This window comes from Epinephelus fuscoguttatus, linkage group LG22 (genome assembly GCF_011397635.1).
Source record: "Epinephelus fuscoguttatus linkage group LG22, E.fuscoguttatus.final_Chr_v1".
Lineage (NCBI taxonomy): Eukaryota > Metazoa > Chordata > Actinopteri > Perciformes > Serranidae > Epinephelus > Epinephelus fuscoguttatus.
Window position 1 is genome coordinate 27,869,172 of NC_064773.1, and position 27,297 is coordinate 27,896,468.

Consider the following 27,297-nt stretch of genomic DNA (forward strand, 5'->3'; position numbering starts at 1 on the left):
TTTAGACAAAGCTTTTTGGTCAGGCCATCTCTGCAGCTGCCTGTGTTTGGGTCCTTCAGCTTCAAATGGAGTAGTCGAGTTGTAGAAGTTAGCCGAGTGACAGACAATTATTAGTTTAAAAGTTTAATTAGAACTAATTTGGATTAATGTAAACCGGCGAAGGAAAGCAAAAAGCTAGGTATATTTATTTGTGTTATTTAATGCAGCGTTAATATATCGTTTAGTCATACGAAGACAGTATAGTGTCACTACTAGCAGCTACACAACCATACAGGGTGTTTTATTGGGTTAGACGTTAGCTAACATAAATGTGAACAGTATGTACGCATGTTAGGTTTAATGTGGCATTTCATAGGTAAAATATGTGTCGGGAGGGTTACTGTATACGCAAATGCAGTATCTGTTACATGTCGTATTGTTTCAAATTTAAAAGAACCATTTACAATGTGACAGTTTAATGTTCACATGCTCCCGAGCACACTATTAAAGGGATAGTTCAGATTTTTTGAAGTGGGGTTTGTATGAGGTATTTATCCATAGACAGTAACTTAGAAGTCAGTCAGCACGCCCCCAGTTTGAAGAAGCAGGCCCACACTGAAGCTAAGCATTCTACTGCTGTGGAGGGGTCAGCAACACAACTTATTTTAGCTATCTAAGAAAAGTCCCACCTAAAAACGATTGTATCAGTAAAGGTGTACGCCATATTTAGATTATATTACCTGCTCATATCACACATTGATTTGAAGGGAGAATGACGCTGTTACATCTCTATTCAAAGCCAGAAATTTAGTGATTTAATATTGCTGAAAACAAGACCATGTTTCCTCTGATAACTTCAGACTCAGACATTCAGGTGGTTTTCTATGTCATTTTTAAAGTTTAGATTGTTATTCAGCATAAAATATCAAAACACAAGCTGTACTCACAGAACATTCACCATGCTAACGTGCCTAGCATTTATAACAACCAGAGAGCTAATAGATCAATGGCAAAGCATTAGGGAAAAGTAAACACTGATTTTGTAAAACACAAAGTAGCAAATTAACTATCTATGATTGTTAAAAATAAGAAATAACACAGCTTAACAACTTAAACAACTCTATTGCGAAGAAAATAACTTCATGTTCACTCTGTTTTACCTCCAAAATCTTTCGCCCGGTATGCTCAGCATCTTAGCTTTCCCCAGAGCTCACGCAGCAGAGAGGTTGCAACATGACGTTACAAAAAACAGCAGAGCACTTGGCCTCCCCCTCATTGTGTTATTTGCATACAGGCAGGAGATTTGAGCAGTGCTTTCAAATGAATCCCTGTTTATGTGAGTGTGTGTTGGAGGAAATGGAAATTCAATCAATTTAATGAAAATAAAATGATGGCTTAATGTAGGATTAATGTATGTAGGATTTTTTTTTTCTGAAATCTGGGAAGCAATTTTTCTCCCTCAATCATGTTTTTTTTTTTTTATCTTCCTGGGGCATTTTCGCCCTTTGCCCCCGTCATTTTCTGAAGCTAGACTAGTGGACATTGCAGTTACTAATATTAGACCAAATATAATGTGTAAAATTGGTGCAGTACCCCTTTAATATCTCATATTATGGGAACTATTCTGACCACGAGTAAATCGGCGTCCAAGAAAGATAAAGTAATTCTAGGGAAATACACTTACAAAACAGATACTTTACTGGTGTAACAAGGTGGTTACTGATGTATGCTTTCTGCCCTCTATGCAAAGACAGAATGTAGTGTGTAATGTATTAGTCTTTACTGCACATTGCTTTTCTCTTTCCTAAATTTTTGTTTTGTTTTGTTATTTTTTTAGGTGCCATGACTGTAATAATTGGATTTGAGGGCAGTGCCAATAAGATCGGCATAGGAATCATCAGGGATGGTGAAGTGCTTTCCAACCCTAGACGGACATACATTACGCCTCCTGGTCAAGGCAAGTGGGATTATGTCACCTCAATTTGAGTTGAAGATGCAGACGGGCATCATAACAATCTTGCATGTGAAGCTAACAACGTGTAATTTTATCCATCAGGGTTCATGCCGAGCGACACCGCCAGGCACCACCGTGCTGTCATACTGACTGTCCTGAAGGAGGCGCTGGAGCAAGCAGGGCTGAAGCCTGCTGACATCGACTGTGTGGCATATACCAAGGGTAACGTAACATCTTGAGTGTTCACCTTGTGTTAGAATACTTACACCAAAAGTTTTTATACATTGGGCCCCAGACTTGGCTGTGACAAGCCCTGTCATGGGCTAGATTTTCTAAAGTCTGAAGACAGAGCCAAGAGGAGGTGCAGGAGTCTAGTTTTTCCCCAGGTCAATTGAATTACAGTATGCTGAAATCTTAACCCTATGGGCCTGAACGACGCATAGTGCGTCCAAATTCACACCTGTTCTTCTCTATGGTTTTTCTCTGCGACTGTGCATCATAGTGAGAAGCCACGCATATCACGTGAAACAGCGGAACCGTAGCTTCCCAACAAGATCAAGCACTTGTCAGTAGTCCAATGTTTTCAAAGTGAAAAAAATGATAGAGTTACACTAAAATTATATGTAACAGAGCTTTCATACAGCTTTGCACACACATTACTCTTGGAAGGTTACTTGCGAATGCAGAGCTTAAAAGTAAAGGCGGGAAAAATACCCCAAAAAAGGCCTAGGGCCCATTGGGTTAATATGGATTTTTTGCCCATTTATGTCAAGAAAATCTGCCTACCTGAGCTTTAAATGACAGTGGCGCAGTGTAGTAGTTATGATTATCCATAAAACATCCTTTGTTCATCAGTGTCCACAAGGCTTCATCAGACTGACAGACTTATGTGATGTTTTCTCTCAAACAAGGATATAATGTCTTTTATCACTCCAACATGACCAAAACCTCCCTCCTTTGTTCTTCTTTCTTCTCTGTCAGGCCCTGGTATGGGTGCCCCCTTGGTGACGGTGGCTCTGGTGGCTCGTACGGTCGCACAGCTTTGGGGGAAACCGCTCCTTGGTGTCAATCACTGTATCGGACACATTGAGATGGGTCGACTCATCACGCAAGCCAACAACCCTACTGTGCTGTATGTCAGTGGAGGGAACACACAGGTTGGTTTCAGGATGTGGGCCTCGCTCCCACTGCTAGTCTGTTGGACTTCCTGATGATCAGCTGTCAGTAAAACATTTTAGTGGAGCTTTGACCTACACTGAGTTTTATGTTCATTAGGTACCAATCTAACTTCTATTCGTGCAGGTTATTGCATACTCAGAGCGGCGATACAGAATATTTGGAGAGACCATCGACATCGCAGTTGGCAACTGTCTGGACAGGTTTGCTAGAGTTATAAAGGTGTGTGTCATTCTAGTCTTGTTAGAGCAGTCTTTTTTTCTTTGACTGTATGTGATAGGTGTGTGTCTTAATACTTCTTCTCCACTCAGATTTCCAATGACCCCAGTCCAGGTTACAACATAGAGCAGATGGCCAAAAAGTGAGTGAGAGCCACTGAACAGCTTCAGTGTTGTGTGCTTCATGTTTGTTTTTACACTACTAATATTCACTACTAACTTTGCTTCTCGTCTGTGCTGTTAGAGGGAGTCAGTATGTGGAGCTGCCATATACAGTAAAAGGAATGGACGTCTCATTTTCTGGGATTTTATCCTATATTGAGGTGAGTGGTTTGCTTGTTTGTTGAACTATTTATTCAATTCAATTCAATTCTTTTTTATTTATAAAGCCCAATATCACAAATCACAATTTGCCTCACAGAGCTTTACAGCATACGACATCCCTCTGTCCTTATGACCCTCGCAGCGGATAAGGAAAAACTCCCCAAAAAAACCCTTTAACGGGGAAAAAAACAGTAGAAACCTCAGGAAGAGCAACTGAGGAGGGATCCCTCTTCCAGGACGGACAGACGTGCAATAGATGTCGTACAGAACAGATCAGCATAACAAATTAACAGTAATCCACATGACACAATGAGACAGAGAAAGAGAGAGAGAGAGAGATGCAGGTAATGACAGTAGCTTACAACAACATTATTGAAAGTAATAATATTATAGTTATAGTTCTGGCTACTGTGGTACAATATGTTGAAAGTATGTATTAATATCTGGCAGTATACAAGTGTGACAATAGTCATGTGCATAATAACAGTAGAAGTATGACTCATGACTAATGATGGCAGCAGCAGCAGGAGGCATCTGGCAGGACCACGACAGCAGCACAACCACACATGTCACACTGTCCAGGCACCGCTGTGATATGAGTTGATCTGAGAGACAGTGGAGCACAAAGGCTCCGGAGAAGAAGCCGAGTTAGTGACATCCAGAATGGCTGAGTTAGCAAGATGCAGTAATAGAATACGAGAGAGAGAGAGAGAGAGAAGGAGAGAAGGTGCCCGGTGTATTATAGGGGGTCCTCCGGCAGACTAGGCCTAAGTCAGCCTAACTAGGGGCTGGTACAGGGCAAGCCTGAGCCAGCCCTAACTATAAGCTTTATCAAAGAGGAAAGTCTTAAGTCTAGTCTTAAATGTGGAGACGGTGTCTGCCTCCCGGACCGTAACAGGAAGATGATTCCACAGGAGAGGAGCCTGATAGCTGAAGGCTCTGGCTCCTGATCTACTTTTGGAGACTTTAGGGACCACGAGTAACCCTGCGTTCTCAGAGCGCAGTGTTCTGGTGGGATAATAAGGCACTATGAGCTCTCTAAGATATGACGGAGCTTGACCATTTAGAGCTTTATAAGTTAACAGTAGGATTTTAAATTCAATTCTGGATTTTACAGGGAGCCAGTGCAGAGAAGCTAAAACAGGAGAAATATGATCTCGTTTCTTAGTTCCTGTTAGTACACGTGCTGCTGCATTCTGAATTAGCTGGAGAGTTTTTAAGGACTTATTAGAGCTACCTGATAATAGAGAGTTACAGTAATCCAGCCTTGAGGTAACAAAAGCGTGGACTAATTTTTCTGCATCTTTTCGGGTCAGGATAGGTCTAATTTTCGCAATATTACGCAGATGAAAAAATACAGTCCGTGAGGTTTGTTTTAAATGAGAATTAAAAGACAAATCTTGATCAAATATTACTCCGAGGTTTCTTGCGGTAGTGGCAGAGGCCAGAGCAATGCCATCTAGAGAAACTATGTCATCAGATAAAGAGTCTCTGAGTTGTTTGGGGCCAAGAACAATAACTTCAGTTTTGTCTGAATTTAACATCAGGAAATTGGTGCTCATCCAAGTTTTTATGTCTTCAAGGCAGTTATGGAGTTTAGTTAATTTTATTTATCAACAATAAATGCTATCAAGAGAATATTGATTGAATCTTCTCTGTTGTCTTTTGACATGGTGTAGATCAGTGTTAACTCAGCTAATGGCTTGTGGGGCTAACAGAGTGCCAGGTGGCCTGCTGACCATTTTCTAATTTACAATAAAAATAAATTAATTTGCACTGGGTTTTTTTTTGTACTTTGAAATTAACGCTTTTTGAACCAGTTAAGTCGCAGTTACAGTTTACCTTCATGTCTGTCCAGAGTCATATGTAGCCGTGACAGAAGATAATGCTTCAAATATGGAAAGAAGCTACATATTCTAAAATATGGATGCATCACACACATCTTCCCCCCGGCAGCAGAGAAGATCTTTACAATCAGCACAGTTTCACAGTGGACACCCAAGATTAGTGTCACCAATTCAGTATCTGACCAAATGTCTTCCATTCAGTTCCTGAGTTTTGACTTTGAATAATGGCTAGAAAAGTGTTTTTGCAGACCATTATTATGTCACAGTAAAGTTAGTCTGAGTAGGCGGAAGTTCGTTGTATAGATCAGCCTCTCATTGGGCGGAACGAGCCACCCGCTGAAGTCCCGCCCTACCACCTCCGGTTGCAGTTTTCAACATGTCCTTTACTAGCTTTTGCAGTGTTTGATCTTGCGGGGATGTAGCCATTTTTCTGCCATGGTTCGCATCCAGTAGGTGATATTTTTGTGGGCGTGTTACACTAAAACCTGTTTCCCCCTGGCAATATTTTTGCAAGCACACCGTTGCTGTGGCACCGCCCAGAACGATTGTGATTGGTTGAAAGAAATACTGGGGCGTTTTTTCCTCCAATCTTAAAGTGAGAGTCGGCCCAGTGAGCAAGACTACAGTAAAGTTGACCTTTTGGATATTAAGTGTCGTCACCATCATTTTAACGTATTAGACATTTGTTAAAGCCAAATGTTTTGTGAGGTCACAGTGACCTTGACCTTAGACTTTTTGACCACCAAAACCTAATAAGTTTATCCTTGAATCCAAGTGGAGGTTTAGGCCACATGTGAGGAAGTTCTCTCATGGCCTTCTTGAGATATCATGTTCACAAGAATGAGACTGATACAAGATCATGGTGACTTTTGACCACCAATATCGAATCAGTCATCCTTGAGTCCAAGTGGACGTTTGTGCCAAATTTGAGGGAATCCTCTTAAGGCCTTTTTGAGATATTGCATTTACAAGAATGGGACAGGTGGACAACCTGAAAACGTAATGCCTGTGGCCACAGTTGTCACGGGTGCAGAGGTGTAAAAAGTGCCAGGAGAAGATACGTGCCGACCCCTTGACAGAGGCTTAATATGGATATATTAATTATTAATCTTTGTTTATTAACTTGCACTGTGCCTCTTGTCATTTTGCAAAAGTTGCTCCTGGGCAAAACAAGTTGAGAATCCCTGGTGTAGATGTTAATTAGGCAAATCCTTGAGCTGATACTCTGTTACAATTTGATGCCTACTACTTCATCATTCTTTTATTTCATGCTTCTAACTGTTTCTTCTTTTTGTCTTTCTTCCATAGGAAGTTGCACATAAGATGCTGGGCTCTGGTCAGTGTTCAGCAGAGGACCTGTGTTTCTCCCTGCAGGTACTAAGAGCCATCATTATTGCTCTGTTATCACAGTGCTGCCCCATGTGGTGGATCTGTGTATGTCAGTTAGTTGATAAGCTCTGCAGAACCATTTATAGATTGTTGCCCAACATTAAACCTCCCTCCCATAGGAGACTGTGTTTTCCATGCTGGTGGAGATCACAGAGAGGGCCATGGCTCACTGCGGCTCCCAAGAGGTCCTTATCGTGGGGGGCGTTGGCTGTAAGTACATCAGACATAGATGCCTCAAGGAAAAAAAAATGGAATCTGAAATATTTGAACCCTGTTTAAAAATCTCTGTGATGTCCTTTGTGCCTCTGGGTTGTATTGTTTGGTGTAGTTTTCATCATCCAGTGCCCAAATGTCAAGACATTTCCAGCAGCTCTGATATTACAATGTCACTGTAACTTCAAAATCAGTATGAAGTGTGAAAGAGTCAGGTTTTCTTTGTAGAGTTGCCAAGTTCATCATTCAAAAAGGGACAAGCATACAATAGGAGTCAGACAGTATGTACACTATTGTATTGTACAGTATTACAACAGTTGTGAAATGCATTGAAATCACAGTGTGAGTCTAAAGTTGCTTAATTTTGACAGGTTACCCATTTTTGTTCTGTGGAAAAAGTTACTTAACACAAGAACACAAATATTGTCTCTCCTGAATTTGTCATGTTAGCAGAGTAGCAACAACACAAAAGATTCTTCCTGTCTTTGTAAGTGGAAAACCATAGAAAATGTCCATAGTTCAAACCTGTTTAAGACTCACGGTTTGGTACAAGTTTGGTACAGTGGGGGAAAAAAAGCAAATGCATAACGATACATATAAGTGTCAAAGACAGACACAATCTTTTTGCCAGGGACTAAGGTAACATTTTGCCCACTGGCACCTTTGGTTAGGTATTTTATTATAAATATAAAGATCATGTATAAATACTGAACAAACTCTTTCCCTAATATAACTCACTACTATATCTTATGGCATACTATAGTATGACTTTTTATTACCTTTTTTATGACATACTATTCCATGACTTTTTATAACTTTTTTAAAGTATGCTATTCTGTGTTTTTTTTTATGACTTTATGACATACTTTACTATGACTTTTTGTAACAAACTATACTATGACTTTTTATGACATTTTGTTGACATACTATACTATGACTTTTTATAACAAACTATACTATGACTTTTTATGACAATCTATACTATGACTTTTTATAACAATCTATACTATGACTTTTTATGACATTTTGTTGACATACTATACTATGACTTTTTATAACAAACTATACTATGACTTTTTATGACATTTTGTTGACATACTATACAATGACTTTTTATAACAATCTATACTATGACTTTTTATGACATTTTGTTGACATACTATACTATGACTTTTTATAACAGTCTATACTATGACTTTTTATGACATTTTGTTGACATACTATACTATGACTTTTTATAACAAACTATACTATGACTTTTTATGACATTTTGTTGACATACTATACTATGACTTTTTATAACAATCTATACTATGACTTTTTATGACATCTTATTGACACACTGTACTATGACTTTTTATGACATTTTGTTGACATACTATACTATGACTTTTTATAACAAACTATACTATGACTTTTTATAACAATCTATACTATGACTTTTTATGACATCTTATTGACATACTGTACTATGACTTTTTATGACATTTTGTTGGCATACTTTACTATGACTTTTTTAGTAACATTTTTATGACATTTTTTTGACATACTATACTATGACTTATAACTTATAACACACTGCTGACTTTGTATAACATACTATACTATGACTTTATGACATTTTGTGACATAATATACTGACTTTTTTAACATACTATACTGACTTTTTATGACATTTTATTTGACATAATATACTATGACTTTTTTTTAACATACTATACCATGACTTTTTATGACATTTTATTTGACATAATATACTAAAACTTTTTGTAACATACTATACTATGATTTTTTAATAACATTTTATTTGACATAATATACTATGACTTTTTTTAAACATACTATACTATGACTTTTTATGACATTTTATTTGACATAATATACTAAAACTTTTTGTAACATACTATACTATGACTTTTTATGACATACTATACTATGACTTTATGACATTTTGTGACATAATATACTGACTTTTTTAACATACTATACTATGACTTTTCATTCCTTTATTCACCAGATGATTCGACCTGTATGACCTCTTGTTTCCTCTGCAGGTAACTTGCGTCTACAGGAGATGATGGGAGTGATGTGTAAGGAGAGAGGAGCCAAGCTGTTTGCTACAGATGAAAGGTAAACCAGCCACTCTACACTTACTTTTATTTACATTTAAATGACAATAGTTGGCTTCAGATTCACACCTGTAGACAATTAGTTGGATGCCCCTGGACTGACACTTCTTATCTTTGTATGCATACACTGTAACTGGTGTTGCACAGAACCCTGTTTCCAAACACAAACTCAGGATGCCTCCAGCCATCTCACCATCCAATGGTGTGGGTGTCCCATGATGGAGTATCTGCTGTTTTAGAGGCCTTTTCAGTCTAACAAGAAACAGTCTAGGTGCAAACATGTCATCATCGTGAGAGATAATCATGCCAAATGTTAAACAGGACCGCACTGTTGCTTTTGCATTTAATTCTATTAATTACAAACCACACATACTGCTAATCATTTTCCAGTCTATGCCATTTTAGACTGTGCTTGTGCTGCTTTTTCCACCTCAGGTGCTGTTGTTTTCATTCATTTCAATTAAATATTTCATCCAAGTACTTTAAATTGAGAAAGTCATTATAATAAACACACTGTCAGTGATAGAGTATTGTTGGATGGTAATGTGGTTTCAAATACAGCCAAAAATATAATGGCATACTTTGTAAAACAGTTAGCAGGAATGTGAGGTGGATGTGAGTGCTAGTAAATGGACTGAACATGCAAAAACACTAGTATGACCCTTTAAGAAACATTAACATTTGGGTCACCCGTATCAAAACTGTTGTATGAATATATGTATGTGGAAAGAGCTGTCGTCATTTCTTTCCATCACATGCCCTTACTACTAAGTTCCTAAAATAGTCTGAGATTTCAGTCTTTGAGAACATAGTGTTCCAGGTTCAGTCCAGATAACAGTGTTCACTTTGTACCACAGATTCTGCATAGACAACGGAGCAATGATTGCTCAAGCCGGCTGGGAGATGTTTAGGTCCGGTCAGGTGACAGAGCTGGAAGACTCATGGATTACACAAAGGTAGACTCGATGTTACTGGTTGTTTTTGAATCTGTCCACTCTGCTGTTCTCATTTGTCTTGTGGGAAATGATGTTTATCCAATCTGGTTGCTTGTGATTTAATGATCTAACAAATTGGTAAACAGGAAAGTTGTAAAACCTGGATCTGGGCACTCCCAAAATGTAGGAAATTAATAGATTTAGTATTGCCACCTTTCTGTGCTGTCATTCCTTGTTATCTGTTCATGTAGACCATTAACATTTCTCTTGTCCCAGGTACAGAACAGATGAAGTGGAGGTGACGTGGAGAGATTAAAAGAACAACATCTTGGTGCTACATAATGTTGATGCAGCGGGTCTGTTACGACGACTCCACTGAAGCAACACTTTAATTCTTTGAAAATTAGGCATTTTGCTTAATAGAGAGCCAGATTTGGTTCTGAGAATATTTCTTGTGCAGTTACATTTACATATTTGGGAGAACTGTGCTACCCACAAATCTTTCAGGACCGCCGCTCACTCTAACACAATTTATTCTGCTCAGTAGAAGTGGTGTAGTGGTGAGAAAAGTGTTGCCTGGCTCCCTGCTGACAAGGAACACATTTGGTCACTTCCAGCACCATCGTTCCCTGTTTCGCCTGAAACAAGGCTGAGCGAAGATGTCAGATTTACAGTCTGGCTTTGACACTTTTAATTGACTGTTTTTTTTCTGTATGTCATTGAAACCCCATGTGGTGCAGGATTTGCAGCTCTTGTACAATTATTTGGTGTTAAAAATGTTCAGTTTGTTCAACCACAAATTGTCGGTTCTAATGCACTTGTAACAGAGTCCTGCTTCGGGTTGTCTACCAACCAAAAAGGTGATTTGAGGGTGGTATTTGTCTTACTTTTGTTAATGGGTGAAAAAAGAACATGCAGGTCAAAGCACAGGTGCTGGGTAATAAATATATTAAAATTAAATGTGTTTTCAAGTTTTTATCCTCTCACTGCTGACCTTGTGTGTCGACTGTCTTCTGCACCAGCTGAAATATGACATGTTTCTTTTAGGTGTGATACCACCAGGTATGTTGCCTGAAGATGGGCAGCTCAAAATTATGACAATAAGCAAAAAAAAATCATTAAAAGTGTACTTCCTGGATTATTTTATCTTCTTTTACATGAGTGAAATGTCCCAAAAAAAATCACTTAAACATGCCTATCAGTCATTTATGGTTATTATAGGATATGTGGTTTAGGTTCAGGATGCAGCTCTTGTGTCAGTGGGTAGGGTCGTGGAACTAGTTGGTCATATGTGCAGCTGGTGAGGGGTGGGGCTTAAAAATCAAACCCATGCAGGACTCTGACTTGTATTTGTCAGGGAGGGAAACATGGGGGGAACAGAAACATGTGATTTTTAAATGTCAGCCTGTACAGCAGTAAAATACCACTTTAAATAAAAAGACTAAATGGAACGTGTCAAGTTTATTCATTTTTATTAAGCAATACTGTTCACTTACATTCCTCCTCTTTCTCCAGTGTAATTTTTTTTTTAATTCAATAAATTTTCTTCTCAAAAATCAACATACTGAACATGGTGAGATCCCTTATGGATTCATGAGTAACATTCGCCCGATTAGGGAACCAAATAAAAACAAAAAAGAAAAACGGACACAGCATTAAGATCCGACGGGGTAAAGGGTGAACTCTACTGTGCCTTTGACTATACCCCTCTGTAAACTGAAGACACGGATACACAAGTCCTCTGCATACATTAACCATAAAACTCAAGCAGGTACAAGACATTCTTCTGGTTTTAATTGAAAAGGGGGGAAATAAATCACTCTGGTGAGGGTTTCTCGCACACGGAGATTGGTCACAACAGATTTAACAAAGTGCTTGATTGACCACTCGCTTTACAGAGGACAAAGTGATAAAACTGCAGCTTTCAAAAGGAGGGGAAATTAAATTACAGCTCCTCAGAGATTGTTTCCTTTAAAAAAGACCAGCTCTACACATACAAGCTAAAAATGGTAATGAGAGGCGATGAAAACAGGTCTGATTAATTAAGGCAGGCTTTCTGTAAGGCGTTAAAAAAGTCCATTGCTGTAAGATCTCAAAGGAGTTAGTCCAAAGTGTCTCAGTGTGGCTTTGCGTGAAGACATCATCCTGAGTGCAGTGTGTGTGAATGGGACTCATAAATTTGTCCATCTTTACGTGTTTCAATGTGCATGTAGGTGTGTGTTGTATATATGTTTATATATCCTTTGGGTTTCTCACACTGCTAGGCTGGGTGCTCCTGGGCGTCCTTGTACCAGACGACCTTTTTTGGAACTGCAAAACAGAAAGAGTGTGTCAAAGGGAGAAGTTTGAAGAAAAGAAACATGTAATGACAGGTCCACAAAACTGAAGCCAAAACATCTGAACCACCCCCTGGTGGCTGGCTGTAGTATAGGTCATACACCCCACCCCTCTAAGTTAGCAGATGGGACATGGGCCAAGCTAAAAACTATATGTACACGTCAAATAATTTTTTCCCAAAGATGGTTTCTGTCTTTTTAGGTAGTTCTTATAATGCTGATGTTTGTTTTGGTTGTGACTGGTAATTTGATGTTAAGAAGACAGAGCTCGATGTCATTATTGACGGCTGTGTACCCGCCAAGCGCCCAGTGCAGGTAGATTTCTGTTTGGCGGGAAGATCTAAGAAGGCTCTCCGCCGCACTGGCAGGTCAATGTTTGTACCAAAATCGTAATGTAATTGATTGATTGCATTTTTTCCCCTGTTAAAGAGGTTTTTTGGGGGAGTTTTTCCTTATCCGCTGTGAGGGTCGAAAGGACAGAGGGATGTCGTATACTGTAAAGCCCTGTGAGGCAAATTGTGATTTGTGATATTGGGCTTTATAAATAAAATTGATTGAATTGATTGATATCTATACTGAGACCATCTACTGCATTTTGGTGTCATTTAGAGGCGTTCTGCTCCACTACTTGTCTTCTGTCAGTGTCGGAGTTCGACACACTAACATTCTCAAGTGCCACTAGCACTGTTCACCACAGGGACAGAAGGTTGATCCACTTAACTATCACTTGCCACCATTTAGCTGCTAGCTCCTGCCATGCTAGTGAATAGTTGATGGTTATGAGTGTTGCCAATATTTATGAAGGTGGAACACAATAATATGGAGGCTCTGTAGTCTGACGGAAACAAGACGGAAAACTCTTGTTGAGTCCCACGCTGTCATCAGCAGCACATTCCTTCTATTTTTACCTTTCACAATAAAAGCCACAAACACAAACAACTCGTCACTGCTTACCACCAAAGACAAGATTATTTACATGCTGTGGCTGTGGTGATGAGTTGCTCAATGTAGTGAAATAATCTGCTTCAGATTTTGCTCTGGCCTCTTCTTTACATTTGTATTCAACATAAGACCTTATTATCTCATTGGAATACACTGGGACAAATGTATATGTGACAAAAATTATTATTTTGGATGGTTAAAAAAACTTGACCAATAGATTGTTCATCTACCAGTCCTTGTGGCTAGTGAGTCAAAAAGTGATTCGACACTGCCAACAACCTTGGGTATTTACACATCTATACAGCTGAAGTCAGTTCAACATTTCATAACTATTTCAGTCTTGCTCAAAAAAAAAACAAACAAAAAAAACAGTAAACATACCTTTTTTCTGTTTGTTACAGGTAGCATTCCATTCTAAGGAAACAAAAACAGAGTCACTGTTAGAATTATTGCACCGAAATTATCATTTTAAATTAAAAAAGAACAAAAAATCTGGCAGGACACAGTCTTCAAAGCTTCTCATAACTCATACCTCTACTGTGATAGTTCAAAGCCTCCACTAGATGGCGACAACTAAGCAGCAGCTTCCCGTTGCTCTCGTCCACCTCTTGGCGTGTGGTGGGGGTGATGGAGGTAGCGACTGGAATAGGCGTTTCTTCGGGAGGCTGGACTGTCAGAACTGTCTCGATCAACTGTAGGTCTGCTGACTGTTCAGCGTCTGTGGGCTGAGGAGGGGGGGCAATGGCTGCGGGGCGAGGGCTGGAGCCCTCTGTGGCCGGCCTCGCCTCACTGATGAAACTGAGACCCCACTGGTTCTGTAGCAGCACACCGATGGCGGGGCGGTCCTCCTCCAGCCCGCCGCTTGTTGCTCCCGCCTTCACCTTGGAGGCGTAGCTGACAGCAGGCTGCAGCTTGGCTGGGCTGTCCTGCACTGGGAAGGCAGGTGGGGGCTTGAGCAGTGACAGACTGTCCTCCACCCACCTCTCCTTTTGGTTAACCTTTTGTGGCCGCTCGCTTATCCGGCCGACCCCCTTCTGACTTTCCCTGCGGAGGCTGCGGCCTTTGTGCTGCTGGCCTTTGCGTTCTTTTTCCCTGCGGAAGCTGAAGGTGTGCGTGTGGCCGGGTGCGATCAGGTCGCCCTCGGGTGAAAGCTGACGGGGCTGCTGGTCACTTCCGGAGATGCAGCCACCACCACCACCTCCACAGTTGCCTGAGCCGGGAGAAAGGCGACGGTTGCGAATGTGTGGCTCTGAGTTGGTGGTTGCGACAAGAACTGCTGGGTCACACAGGGTATCGGACTCACACACGGTGTTGCTGGCTTCCCATGTACCTAAAAGAGATGTTGACATGTCAGTAATATCCACTGTTGTCACATCCTACTTGAACATACCACGAAATATCACACATGCCACAAACAAGTTCTGGAGAACATCACAATTTAGACTAAGCCTTAAGAGCTGTAAGCTCCAAAACCTCTCTCAGGCTTGTTTAACAACAGTCTTGAGTTCAGTCTTGAGCGCACTATGTGTCCAAACAGGTGTTTCACACCACAGGATCCTTCACTTGCCACTGCTTTATAAACGGTCTTTGCATTTGGCTGTTTCATATAAACAAACATCAGGGGTGGGTGACACACTCTCATGTGACTTCACTGAGCCAGTAGAGTTTACACAGAACAACAGTTGCCTGTATTGCTGCCTGTTTATGAAGTAGTGTAGAAATGAACAAGATGACCCCATATTGAATTAACAGGATCAAGCAGCTGGGAGAAAAAACACAAATCCCAATTGTCCAGTGAGTGTGTGGACCATTGTAGTGCTAAAACAATTAGCTGATGAATCCACTACTCACCTGAGAGACAACGGCCAACAATTCTGATGAGCCATTTCCCTGCTATCCATCTATATGATTAATCCTCTATTATCGAGCAAAAATGTTGGGTCCCAGCCTTTAAATGTTAAACTGGCACAATTTCCCTCAGCCTTGTCATTGTAAATTTAAAAAGTTAGGGGTTTGAAGTGTTGAGTCAGACAAAACAAGCAACATAAAATCTCCTGAGGCTCTCAGATCAGTTCAGATCAAATACAATCTGATTTATCAAAGATGTAAATACCAGTTAGCCCCAGGCCTGTTTAAGTGTCATCAGTGTTTAAATAAAACTACTTGCTGGAAAGTCTCAGGGAGCTCACTGACTGCAGCCTATCACAGCTTCTTATACCTATCACATACACCTCAGCATTACTGATCACACTGTTGTTTCGGAACAGTGTGTTATTCAGTAAATGGCTCATCGCGACAGGGAATGATTGGATAACTTACTGTTTACAGGAGGGCTATCTGTACCTATTCACTCACCTACTGCACGATACACACCCTCACATAAGCATACATTTATACTACAGTTCATACTGTACACACTGTCCTGTTCGGTATTTATATTTATACCACTGTCTATACTGTACATACCAGTTCTATAATGTATACACCTATTCATATCATGCCTCCAGCTCTTGTTCTGGATATAATATTTACTATTAGCACAACTTTTACATGTCCTGCATTTGTTTTTATACTTACCTGCACTGCTTACTATGTTCTACTGTACATGTATCTTAGAATATTCATATCACTACTGCAGTTTATCCTCAGTTACTAAGACATGCTTAATGAGGATGAAGGGATCTACTCTATCTAATCTTTGCTCTCTTAGCACAGCAGAGGTCCTCAGTTACAAATATCTCAATGCATTTTCATTGGTTTCACACAGATTAACTGTGTTAAACAAAAGGAAAACATCTATTCACAGCTGATAGAAATGACTTGCATAACTGTAAATCTCTAATGCACCCTTGTGAAACTCATTTGTGTAATTCTTCTATCAGCAATCAGTCCATATCCATATATAAAAGATGCAACCTTTGTGTTGCTATTTGCAAGCATGGATCGAAGAGGCCAACGGCATGTACAAATTAATGATTAATTTAATAAAAATGAATGACGAAATATGTCTTAGAATTTCATCAGGGCATCTAAAAAAATAGAAAGTGCAAGTGTAGAGTGTGGCAAGGTTTGGTATCTCTGGTAAAACCATCTTTGGAGAACAGAATACAACTCATACTGTGATATGCTGTCTTGCCTTTTATGGCAAAGACTGTAACTATGCAATGTGTCAACAAATGGCACAGGCACATAGCACCTATTGAGGTTGAATCGATCCATACCGACAGCTGTATTTTATATTTTGCTGTCCAATGTATAATGATTGATCGAAACAAGATGTATTGATTGATATAAATATTTGTTTTGTAAGTGCTTCAGTTTCGGTCTGTGTGTGGACTGATCTGAAAATGTAACATCTGCAAAATAAAGGTGTTCAAGCAAGTGATTAAAAAAAAAAAACATACTGTTCATACTACTTATACTGTACATATACTGTGTGTATACACATTCTATTTATTCTATTTTTATTCGGTAAATTCTGTACATTTGATTTTTTCATTTCTGGTTAGCTGCTAAACTGTTGTTATCTTAGTAGCTTTACTAGATAAAATGACAAAGGTAAATCTAATCTATCCTTGCTGAACCCCTTTCTGTCCACATGGCACAGACAGACAAACAAACCCATCCATGATTACACGTCGTCGTTTTTCAAAGCACGGCAACTGAAAATAAAATACGTCCTCGACTGTGAAACTCCCAACAGGTGCTCTGCAGGGTTACAGAACTTGTGGGGCCACAAATTTAGATGCAACACTCAAAGCGATTATGAAATGGATACACCCGGCCTGAGCAGCGTGCCCAATCCAAACCGCCACATTTCAAATAACCTGGTATGGTAACGTTAGTTACCAATCCAGGGAGCCCGTCTAAAACACCGTGACCGAAACTAGCTCAAACAGACTCTTCATTTTCTGGCTTAAAGAGTAACTTGACTACTTTGTTAACGTCCCTTCGGATCAAACAACACGCTGTGATTCTTGTGTGCGGTGCTGGCAGCTAACGAGACAGCCGAAGCTACGAGCCAGCACCGGTGTTAGCAAACTTTAATTAGCAGCGTCATGGTGCGGCGAATAAAACTCGACGGTTTACAGTATCTGCCGTTGCAGCATGGTCAGTGTAGTTCAACAACATCTCAACAACTGCTGTCGTCCACGAAATGGCTCTATTTTTACCAAATGGTTGAATTAACAGCTAGCTAGCATGTTAGCCGAAGTCAAAGTTTCGTAACCGTCCATTCAAAGGCTGCTATCGATACCTCTAGCATAGATGCTAACACCGTCGGCAGGACAACAAAATACGCTCTCAAAGTGAACTATTTCGGTCAGATATGTCACAAAGTTGTATAAACTTACCTGTTTTGATATGCATGTCTTTTCGTTGAACGTGTCGCGGAAGCTAAACCGTTTAGTAACTTTTGTTTACAGCGTTATGATAACGACGGCTCGCTGGATGAGTCGTGTGTGGCCACCCGGAAGCGACACGAGAATGTGGGTGGGACCGGAAGTCCTTGCAGATAAGCGGTCCGGCGGGAAACTTGGAGGGAATTTTGGTATTCAAACCATTCAAACCCAACCAGATAGTTAACCACGTGGTAACAGGGCTGTATATTCATGATCGGGAATTTTCTTCAAAAGGTATTTGTATAATAAATAGCCAAGATTATTTACGTAAAACATTTTGCCGACCATCAACACATCAAAAGCTGTGGAAAGGAAAGAATGGAGACAAATTAGACCTTATGCAGGTGTGTGCTGCACAGCAAAATAGGCTATCATTCCTGTTTCGTCACACAGATGAGACAGCCATATTAAGAGTCTTAAATATGATGTAACTCTTTTCATGACTTATTTAGCTCTAAGCTCTGTCATTTTACATCAGTCTTGAGTGGATCACAGACATCTTTCCCCTGTAACTCCTCCCTCTCATTGTTTTCCTAAATGTTAACACCCCAAAGACAACCTTTAATCATTCTACATACATAGAAACCTGTAAACAGTCACACAGTGGGGAGGAAGTATGCAAAGCCTGGCCAATTAATGACACTGCTGTTCTAATTTTCCACATGACAAGTTATTCACATCACTACAATGATGATTGTTTAAAGCAAAGAATAAGCTATTAATTATCACAAGAGACAAGGATGGAAAACTCACCTTGGATAGCTGAGAAGCCATCAAACGCTTCATCTCTGTCTCACCCGCAGACTTCATTCTCTGCTTCACCTTCACTTCCATGAATCTTCATTTGTTCATCTGTGGTCAGTCTGGCTTCTTTTCTAGTCCTGTTTCTCCCTCCTAATGTCCATTTTTCTCTGCTCTTTGCTTGGCTTTATCACTGTTCCCGCATTCTCCACCTCATCACTTTGATCATTTATCTTTTGCATGGTCTCTATGTCATGTTATCTACAACCACTCCTCCCCAACTTTTAACATTTAAAGCACAGAGAGATATAGAGTGAATTAACTTGTATTAACTAGAACCTCATTCCTGAATTGTTTTATAGGAAACTTAAAGAGTCTAAAATATTAATTCAGGTCAACTGATTGCCATCAGGCTCCTCCTGTTTTCAGGCTCCTCTAATGTGCAGGACCTTTCACATTTTATGTTTGCTAATTTTGAATCATTTCAAAGTGAGTCGAATTCTGTCACTCTCCCCGGGGCCAGACAAACATGTCAGGGCTAAGATGTAATATAAGGTGTCCCGACACAACTGTGTTTCTTCTTCATTTCATCACTCAATTACAGTATAACTTTAACTCTTGAGGAGGCCATAAAGTGCCAAAATAATCCCTTTGATTTGGGCACCTTAGTAACTCACAGACCTATGTTACTTTATTTAGGGGGAATGCTCCTTTAATTCTTGATGACACCTTCTTTTCCTAAGAAGGTTGAATACACGTATTGTGAGTCACTGTGAGCATAAGCATCTGCTAATTAATGTAATCTGATGGATTCATCTGTTTGAGTCCATCAACAGCCAACAAGCATCAAAAAACTTGTTCAAAAAACATCCATACTTTTTCAAAAATCGTTCTTGTGCAGTAAATCGTCATCACAATAAAAAATAAAAATTAAACTATTTAAAGACAGTTTTTATTTTTTAATGACAACGCAATATCTTCTTATAAATGCATCATTAGCTCCTGACAGCTCAAAGACTAAATGATTCCACAATACCCTTCTCCATGTGGGTACGCATGTGTCTCTTTAGCCTCGTAGACGTGGAGAAACTCTTCTTACAGAACAGACAGCTGTGTGGCTTCTCACCGGTGTGTGTTCGGATGTGCATGTTGAGGTCAGATGAGCATCTGAACCTCCTCTCGCAGTAGGAGCAGGGATAAGGCCTCTCTCCTGTGTGAATCCGTTTGTGGAGAAGGAGCTCGCCAGAGGTGAGGAAGGTCTTCCCGCACTGGGAACACTGGTGGGGCCGTTCGCCCGTGTGAGTCAGGTTATGTCGGACCAGCGAGGTCGACTTGGCGAACCTCTTCCCACAACGGGAGCATGCAAACGGACGCTCTCCCGTGTGTGTGTTGAGGTGTTCACTCTGAGCCCGCTTGGTTTTAAAGCTCTTCGGACACTGTGGACAACTGAACGGCCTGAAGTTACTGTGACTGCGCTGATGCCGCACCAGCTCTCCATGTGTGAGGAACGTCTTCTCGCAGGTGGTGCAGACGTACGGCCTCTCACCTGTGTGGGTTCTTTCATGGCGTGTAAGGCTGGCCAGCTGGGTGAAGCTCTTCTCACAGTAGGAGCACTGGAAAGGCCGCTGGCCGTTGTGAGTCAGCAGGTGCCTGTTAAGGATCTGGAGCTGTGTGAAGCTCTTCCCACACTCTGTGCAGGGGTATGGACGCTCCCTGGTGTGGATCTGCTGGTGCTTATTCAGAAGCCACACATGCGTGAAGCTTTTCCCACACTCGCAGGCAAATGGCCGCTCGCCGGTGTGTTTCATCTGGTGCCTCTTGAGATCAGACGCTCGGCTGTATATCTTCTCACATAGGGGGCATTTGTACTGTCGCCTCACCACATGCCTCTGCCTGTGCTTCAGCCGCTCCAGGATGCTGCTGAAGCTCTCACCGCATTTTTGGCATTTGTACTGTCCGCCTCCTTTCTCTGATGTCTCCTCTGCTACCACGACCTCTGTCGTTAGGTCAAGGGGAGGGTTGCAAGTCTGTCCGCAGGCGGTCCGTTCGAAATGCAGCTTGAGCAACCCCATCTGTGTGAACCGTTTCCCACACTCAGAACAGAGGAAGGGTCGTTCTCCAGTGTGAATGCGCTGATGTCTGGTCAGATCCCAAGAGTTCCTGAAACCCTTCTTACATTCCTCGCAGGTGTACGGGCGCTCACCTGTGTGTGTCCGCCTGTGACGAGTCAAGTCTGAGGCGCGTGTGAAAGTTTTGCCGCACTCCTGGCACATGTGAGGGTCGGGCCTGTCGTGGATGGGGAAAGGCTTCGGAAATGTGGGACGCTGGGCCTTCTTCTTGGGGACTTCACTTGTCTCTGCAGACTTCTGGAGTTTGCTGTACTGCTCAGGGTGGCTGTGCTCAATGTGCTGCAGCAGGTAGGACTCCTGCATGTGGAAGAACGGACACTCGGAGCAGGCGAAGACCTGGGTGGACATCTCCACAGTGGTACCTGTGCAAAACAGAATACATCAGTAGTCGTTTAATGTTTTCCTCAAATGTGGGGAACTTCTTGTTGTTTTGTTGTACAAAAGTCCCTTTTATCTGCAACATTGCTGAGTTCAGAACACAGTTGAGGCTGTGATATCTGGCCTTTACATCTACATCTCTTATATGACCACAATAAGCTGGCTAGAAAGTGTCCACACCAGTCATTTCTTATGAAGATCCGTCTATCTGTCATGTTTTGGCCATCAGTATCTCAGCAAGCCTCAGGTCAACAGTGGGTCAGACAGTCTGATGATCTACTGAATCTCATCTGATTAAATCTGTTCAGTGTCCTGCTCAGTTATCTCCTACCCTGGTTGTTTTCATTTATTTTTTTACTATTTCTGGTGTCACAACTGAATGAGTGTAACATAATGATTTATTTGCGAAGTACTAGCAGTGTTTTCTACGCTGCTATGCTGAGATGCATTATTACTGAATCACTGTTTCATGATTGCAAAATGTTCTGACAAAATAAACGTCAATACAGAATTTCTGAAGAAAGCTGAGGCACTCAAGAGGTTAATTTATTTAGAAAGCCTTTAATATCTCATGGCTATTTAGTCACAGTAGCAGCTGAAAACATGCCTACACCTTTCAGCCATTACAGTGTTTACATCCTTAATGCCTCAAATGCCTCAGATTTCTACAACAATTCTAAACTGAAGAGCACCAGAGGGACGTCTTTTTCACACCTTCACAATAACAACGGCTCATCTGGGCAGCTTATACCAACATTTTCCTTGAGCTCAGGTTTTAACCGTCCACACAAAAACATGAGGTACATTTTAAGATTAATCCACTCAGGGGAACGTTTTTCCGGAACGGCTACAAATTTAGGTGAAAAAATGCCAGCGTACTGTGGACAGACAGCCAAAACAGAAAAAGCTATGTTTTTTAATTGTGTGTGTGTGGACCCTGCTCTTGGAGACACATTGACTAGACCCTAAATATTATTTCCTGGACATTATTTACATGTAACAGTTCTTATTTGATTGCAGTTACATATTAAATATAAGCAGCAAAAGATAAAACGTAGTACGTAGTAGAGAGGTGACAGACACCGCTGAGATGTTATAGTCTGCAGGGACATATTTGGCAAATATCAATCCCATATGATCTGGACAGTAACAAAATATTAATATTGTTCTTTGACATTAAATTGTCTCCACCATGACTTGTTGACAGCCTTGCACCTTATTAGCTAAACATGTAAAACTAGAACTACCACCTCGCCTTAGTAAACCAGTTAAGTTGGAGTTATAGTTTCTGGCTCACATGGAGCCAATAAAGTAGATAATACTTTAAATATTGATGTATGGCAGATGTACAATGTATGTATGAGGAATACACGGATGTACAACAGGACAACCTGAAAACACAATACAAAGCCCCCGTGTGCACAGTGGGTTCTATAATACATTATTGGATTAAAGTGGGTGACAGAAAGGGGGGAGACATGGCCAATGCATCTGGTTTACCTTGTGCTCCAAGGTGCTGAAGGCATTTATGGTGCTGCAGGAGAGACCTCAGGTCGTCAGGGGTGGAAAGTGCTTGTAAGCAGTCCTTGAGCACAGAGGGGGCAGAGGTCAGCCATGACACCGTCTGTTTATGGACAGAAGAAAACATGTCAGCAAGAATGAGGCCATCATATAGTCTGCTCAGAGTGACATGGGACAAAACTTTAACACTCAGACACAGAACACTTCATCCACCATGACTCTAACAAAACTGCAGCTACTACAACTGCTGGGAAAGATCATGATCTAAAAGTACTGGACTACAATACTGGATTTTTAGGTAGATACAGATATTCATAACGATACATTGGCTGGTATTATTTTTTATATACACTTGACAACATAAAGTACACTATGTTATCAATTGTATTTTGTTTTGTACTAATACAAAACTTTTTGTACTAACTTCAAATATATTTAAAAAAAAAAAAGAGTTGGCAAACACAATGCTCATGAACCATAAAATATTCTTAATTTTGTAAAAAAAATAAAAAAAAAAAGACATGTTAAAGGTCCAGTGAGTAGGATTTAGGGCAATATATAAAATGTATGTTTTCTTTGGTGTATAATCACCTTAAAATAAGAATCATTTTGTTTTCGTTACCTCAGAGGAATGAGCTGTTTTTATCTACATAGGGAGCAGGTCCTCATCTACAGAGATCCCCATGTTGCACCGCCATGTTTCTACAGTAGCCCACAACACGCAACCCAAACACTGGCTCCATATAGGGCCATTCATGTTTTAATGTTGGCCATCTTATTCAGAAGCCCCTCCGTCACAAGAGCTTCAGAAAAACATCAATTTTTAAAGTGAAACTGCTTCATTCAGTATTTTTACTGGTTTAAATCACTGGGTCTGTTTGTTTTGGAGAGGAAGAGACCTCTGTGGATAATCTGGCTCCTGGTAAAAACCTCCTCAACAATGAACACTGAAGGAATTCTAACCAGGAGAAGATTCAGCTGGTTGCAATCTGCAATCCTCACCACTAGGTGCCACTAAATCCCCCTAAATCTCACATACTGTTCCTTTAATATTATAACCGTTATTCCACACACAAAAGCAGACATAGAAAGGTTGGGGCATTCTTAAACACAGTGCATGTAAGTACCTGACTGAGGTCTGGTACCGGCAGGAGTTTCTCCAGTTTAGACAGAAACTCCCACACAAGGAGCTGCATGTCTGTGTCGTAGCTGGGACCATACTCTGTTGGAAAAACCTCCTGGGAAGAACAAAGATAACGGTTGCTCAAAAATACAACTGTAACAGGACATAAAAAACAACTGCACAAAAAGATTCTCTTTATGGTGCCAGTTGAGTTACAGGTGAAGCTGCCTTGCCTGGTAAAAATGCTCCCTCTCTGCTGGATCTTTCAGTAGCGTTTGGATGAGCTCCACAAAAATGGCCTCCTCTGCATCCACCTCTGCATCTCCACTCTGAAAGACATTACCAGCGTTATCTCCACACACTATAGAGGCTCTTAATCAATGCTCCATCTGACCCGTAATTACATGGCGAAGGCCCCTGTGCCCCATGTGACAATGACAGAAAGGACTGACATGTTGTCGCCTGTTTTGGGGAACTGGAATGAGGCACACTGATGTCACTTACTCCTGTGTGTCCTGGGGGGCGGATTCGTTCAAGGTGAGGCTGTAGGCACAGAATGTTGGCTGTTTCCTCATTTCTGCACAACTCAAGAAGAATCTGAAGAGAAACATGTAGACAGAAAAGTGTCCCTTAGATCAGACATATTACTGTACTATTGTTACTTGATCTCATACAAATGCCACTGACTCACTTTCGCTCTCAGTCGAAGAAGCAGTTTGCCTCGCTGCTTTGGGCTGAGCAGGTCTGGAACTGTTGCCGTCACCAGCATCACAAACTCATCAAGCTTTTCATAATCAAGGACCTCTCTCCGCTGAGCCACCTGCCACATGGCTGCAGAGAGCAGCCGCAGAGGAGGTATCAGCAGCCTTAATGATGACAACGGCAGGAAGATGTCTGTGGAAACATGGACATGGAGTGGACAGGGTCATGATAGGAGGTGGAGGACGTTTTCAGATCCTTTACTTTAGTAAAAGTACAACTACAAAACCATGAAAATTCTTCACACCAAGTCAAAGTGCTGCATTAAAAACCATACTTAACTAAAAGTATGTAAGTGCTATCGTTAAAAAGTACTTCAAGTATGAAAAGAAAAAGTATTCAAAGTGCAGTAAAATGTTCCCTGTCAGTGTGTTTTACTGTATTTTATTGTGTTTCATGTATATGTTGTATCATATTACTGCTGTATTAATGTGTATGTTGTATTTTACTGGTTGTGCTCGTTTTCACTCCTTTATATACTGTCGGGTAGTTTCATCTACAGCAATGCATCATGGTCTCTAAGATCATATGTTTGTAGCGTGGCTGTCCTGTGAGAACCACATGTCTAAAGTTTTTTCATAGTGTCAGACAAACAGCCTCGTTTTCAGCTTTGTGGCGATGCATTGTCCAGGAGGGTTTTTTAAGAGTTTGTTCCACTTAAGAAGCAGGAGATTTTTCTCAACACATAAAGGAACACTTCATCCTTCAGTTTATCACAAATATTCAACATCTGGACAGAAATGGATAAAACTGTATTTTAAAAGGTAACTAAAGTTGTCAGATGTAGTGGAGTAAAAAAAATACAGTATTCACCTCTGAGATGTAGTAAAGTAGCAGTATAGAGCTGCATAAAATCACAACACTCAAGTAAAGTACAGGTAACTTGAATGTGTACTTCAGAAGAGCACTTGAGTAAACATACTTAGTTAAATTCCACCACTGGTCATGATGTACTGTGGTGAAATGTCTTCTTGTAACACACTTTAGTGGTGGAACCTGACTAATGTGTGCACGTTGGCACTTAAGTTTAAATCTGACTTCAATATTGAAAAAGGCGAAGGACTTATAGGGGAACACCATCTAAATTAAGAATTCAAATATGTTATTTCTATGGCATAGGAAAGTAATATCAATATTTGCTAACATGAGCTACTCTCTTTCAAAGCCGGAGACCAGAGCGGTAAGTATCAAACTTGTGATGTCACAGGGCAGGGGTAGGCAACCTGCATCAAGAGTGGTGTTTTGAGTCTCCTTAGTGAAGCTAGCCGTGGATTCCAATTCCAGAAAGGAAAAGTTTTGGAGGAAAACATTGAATTTAATAGTATATTAGTATAGTATAATTTAGTATAATCATAGACAGATTTATTTACTTTTGCTGCAAGGTACCAAATATTCATATCATCACTACTGCAGAGTAGCCACCTACTGGTAAAACATATTAATGATTAGACCTATAAGTAATGTTGATAAGCTAATTTACACTTAAAAAGGCTGTGTTACCTCTATCATACGGCTCAAATATATTTTGTGGCTCCAGGCAGATTGAATTAATTTTTTTGGACCAAAAAAGGCCCTCCTGGTAGTAAAGGTTGCTGACCCTTGTCATAGGGTATAAAGCTCAAGTCTGGAGCCGCTCCATAGAAGAATAATAGGAGCCTGATTTTGTGAACCCACAGGATGTTTGTTTTCTTTTTTAAACCCAAATAAGCTTTATTCTATTGTAGTGTTCTCCAGTGTGAAACAGAAAATGTACCAATATACTCAGAACATTCCCCTCTCATCTTTCACCATTTATTGTCTATGGAGCAGCTCCGGACTTTATACTTGAGTTTTGCACTCTAGCTTTGGGATTTTGGAGATATTTGTTCATTTTTACTATAATTTTGGACGGTCTTAGACCTTAGGAGTAACATGTATAGATTTTTAAAATGGGTGAAGTCTCCCTTTAAAGTAAGTAAACATTTAGTTACTGGGGAAATACTGTATGAGATGTTTTGTTGGAGCATGTATTGGAGTCAGAGTGCACATTAGAGAGTTGTGTTACAGTAAAAACATGCCAACTACACAGCCTTACGTGTTCTATATAGTTTTGTCTATTTTACTAATACTTGTCTTGCTGTCTCAGCACTGTACCTGCCATGCATAATGTCCTGCACTTAGAAATCCCTCACACACAGTACTAATACACCAGAACTCCTTACAGCTGATTTAGCTTAGTTAGCCTCAAAGCTAAAAGAGTGGGAGCTGTGGTTTACAAAATACTGGTTTGTCGGAACCACAAAGGAAACTTCACACTTTCGTTTACTTACGAACAATACTTAGGTTCTTACATAAAGTTAATATTAACTTAATTCCATGTGTTCACATGACATCTGTTAGCTACAATCACTGCTGTTAGCTGAGGCTAACTCATAACGACACCATGCAGCACAGCTAGTTCACTGTTAGCTGCGATAAAAGGATTTAACGATGCAGTAAAACGGACCTGTGTTTTCCACTTGATAGGAACTGCCTGTGGTTTCCATGATTAAAACAATGTATAGTCACTTTTTAGAATTAGTCGACAGAGATTGCAAGCCATTTGTTGTTAGTTCCTCACAGACCGGAAACACGTGCGGAAAACTTTCAAAATAAGACATCTCACTTAAGTACAACCGGTACAAACAGTATAAAGTGCAGCTATCCAAAATACCTCTCATGAATAGCACCAGCTGATAATATGCAAAAAGCAGACATTATATATATATATATATATATATATATATATATAAGGAAATTCATCAGATTAGTCAGTGTAGACGGTT

The 27,297-nt window shown here is 40.4% G+C and overlaps 3 protein-coding genes across 3 annotated transcripts; 1 reads left to right on the plus strand and 2 right to left on the minus strand.

Moving 5' to 3' along the window:
- The first annotated feature begins 31 nt into the window (after positions 1 to 31).
- LOC125882960 (O-sialoglycoprotein endopeptidase) lies at positions 32 to 11,615 on the plus strand. The gene is made up of 12 exons (XM_049567004.1): positions 32 to 178; positions 1,817 to 1,936; positions 2,036 to 2,155; positions 2,915 to 3,090; positions 3,236 to 3,331; positions 3,421 to 3,470; positions 3,572 to 3,650; positions 6,807 to 6,872; positions 7,007 to 7,097; positions 9,155 to 9,230; positions 10,087 to 10,185; positions 10,441 to 11,615. The coding sequence occupies exons 2-12, from the start codon at positions 1,822 to 1,824 to the stop codon at positions 10,478 to 10,480; spliced, it is 1,008 nt and encodes a 335-aa protein (XP_049422961.1). The 5' UTR covers positions 32 to 178; positions 1,817 to 1,821; the 3' UTR covers positions 10,481 to 11,615.
- A 4-nt stretch (positions 11,616 to 11,619) lies between these two features.
- Positions 11,620 to 17,927, minus strand: si:ch211-214j24.10 (uncharacterized protein LOC558894 homolog). The gene is made up of 4 exons (XM_049567005.1): positions 17,795 to 17,927; positions 13,975 to 14,772; positions 13,824 to 13,856; positions 11,620 to 12,474 (listed from the first exon to the last, which is right to left on the minus strand). The coding sequence occupies exons 1-4, from the start codon at positions 17,808 to 17,810 to the stop codon at positions 12,425 to 12,427; spliced, it is 897 nt and encodes a 298-aa protein (XP_049422962.1). The 5' UTR covers positions 17,811 to 17,927; the 3' UTR covers positions 11,620 to 12,424.
- A 1,139-nt stretch (positions 17,928 to 19,066) lies between these two features.
- Positions 19,067 to 27,106, minus strand: LOC125882746 (zinc finger protein ZFP2-like). Its single transcript, XM_049566596.1, has 7 exons — positions 26,979 to 27,106; positions 24,426 to 24,628; positions 24,239 to 24,331; positions 23,968 to 24,063; positions 23,739 to 23,849; positions 22,591 to 22,714; positions 19,067 to 21,074 (listed from the first exon to the last, which is right to left on the minus strand). The coding sequence occupies exons 1-7, from the start codon at positions 27,016 to 27,018 to the stop codon at positions 19,594 to 19,596; spliced, it is 2,148 nt and encodes a 715-aa protein (XP_049422553.1). The 5' UTR covers positions 27,019 to 27,106; the 3' UTR covers positions 19,067 to 19,593.
- Positions 27,107 to 27,297: the final 191 nt, after the last annotated feature.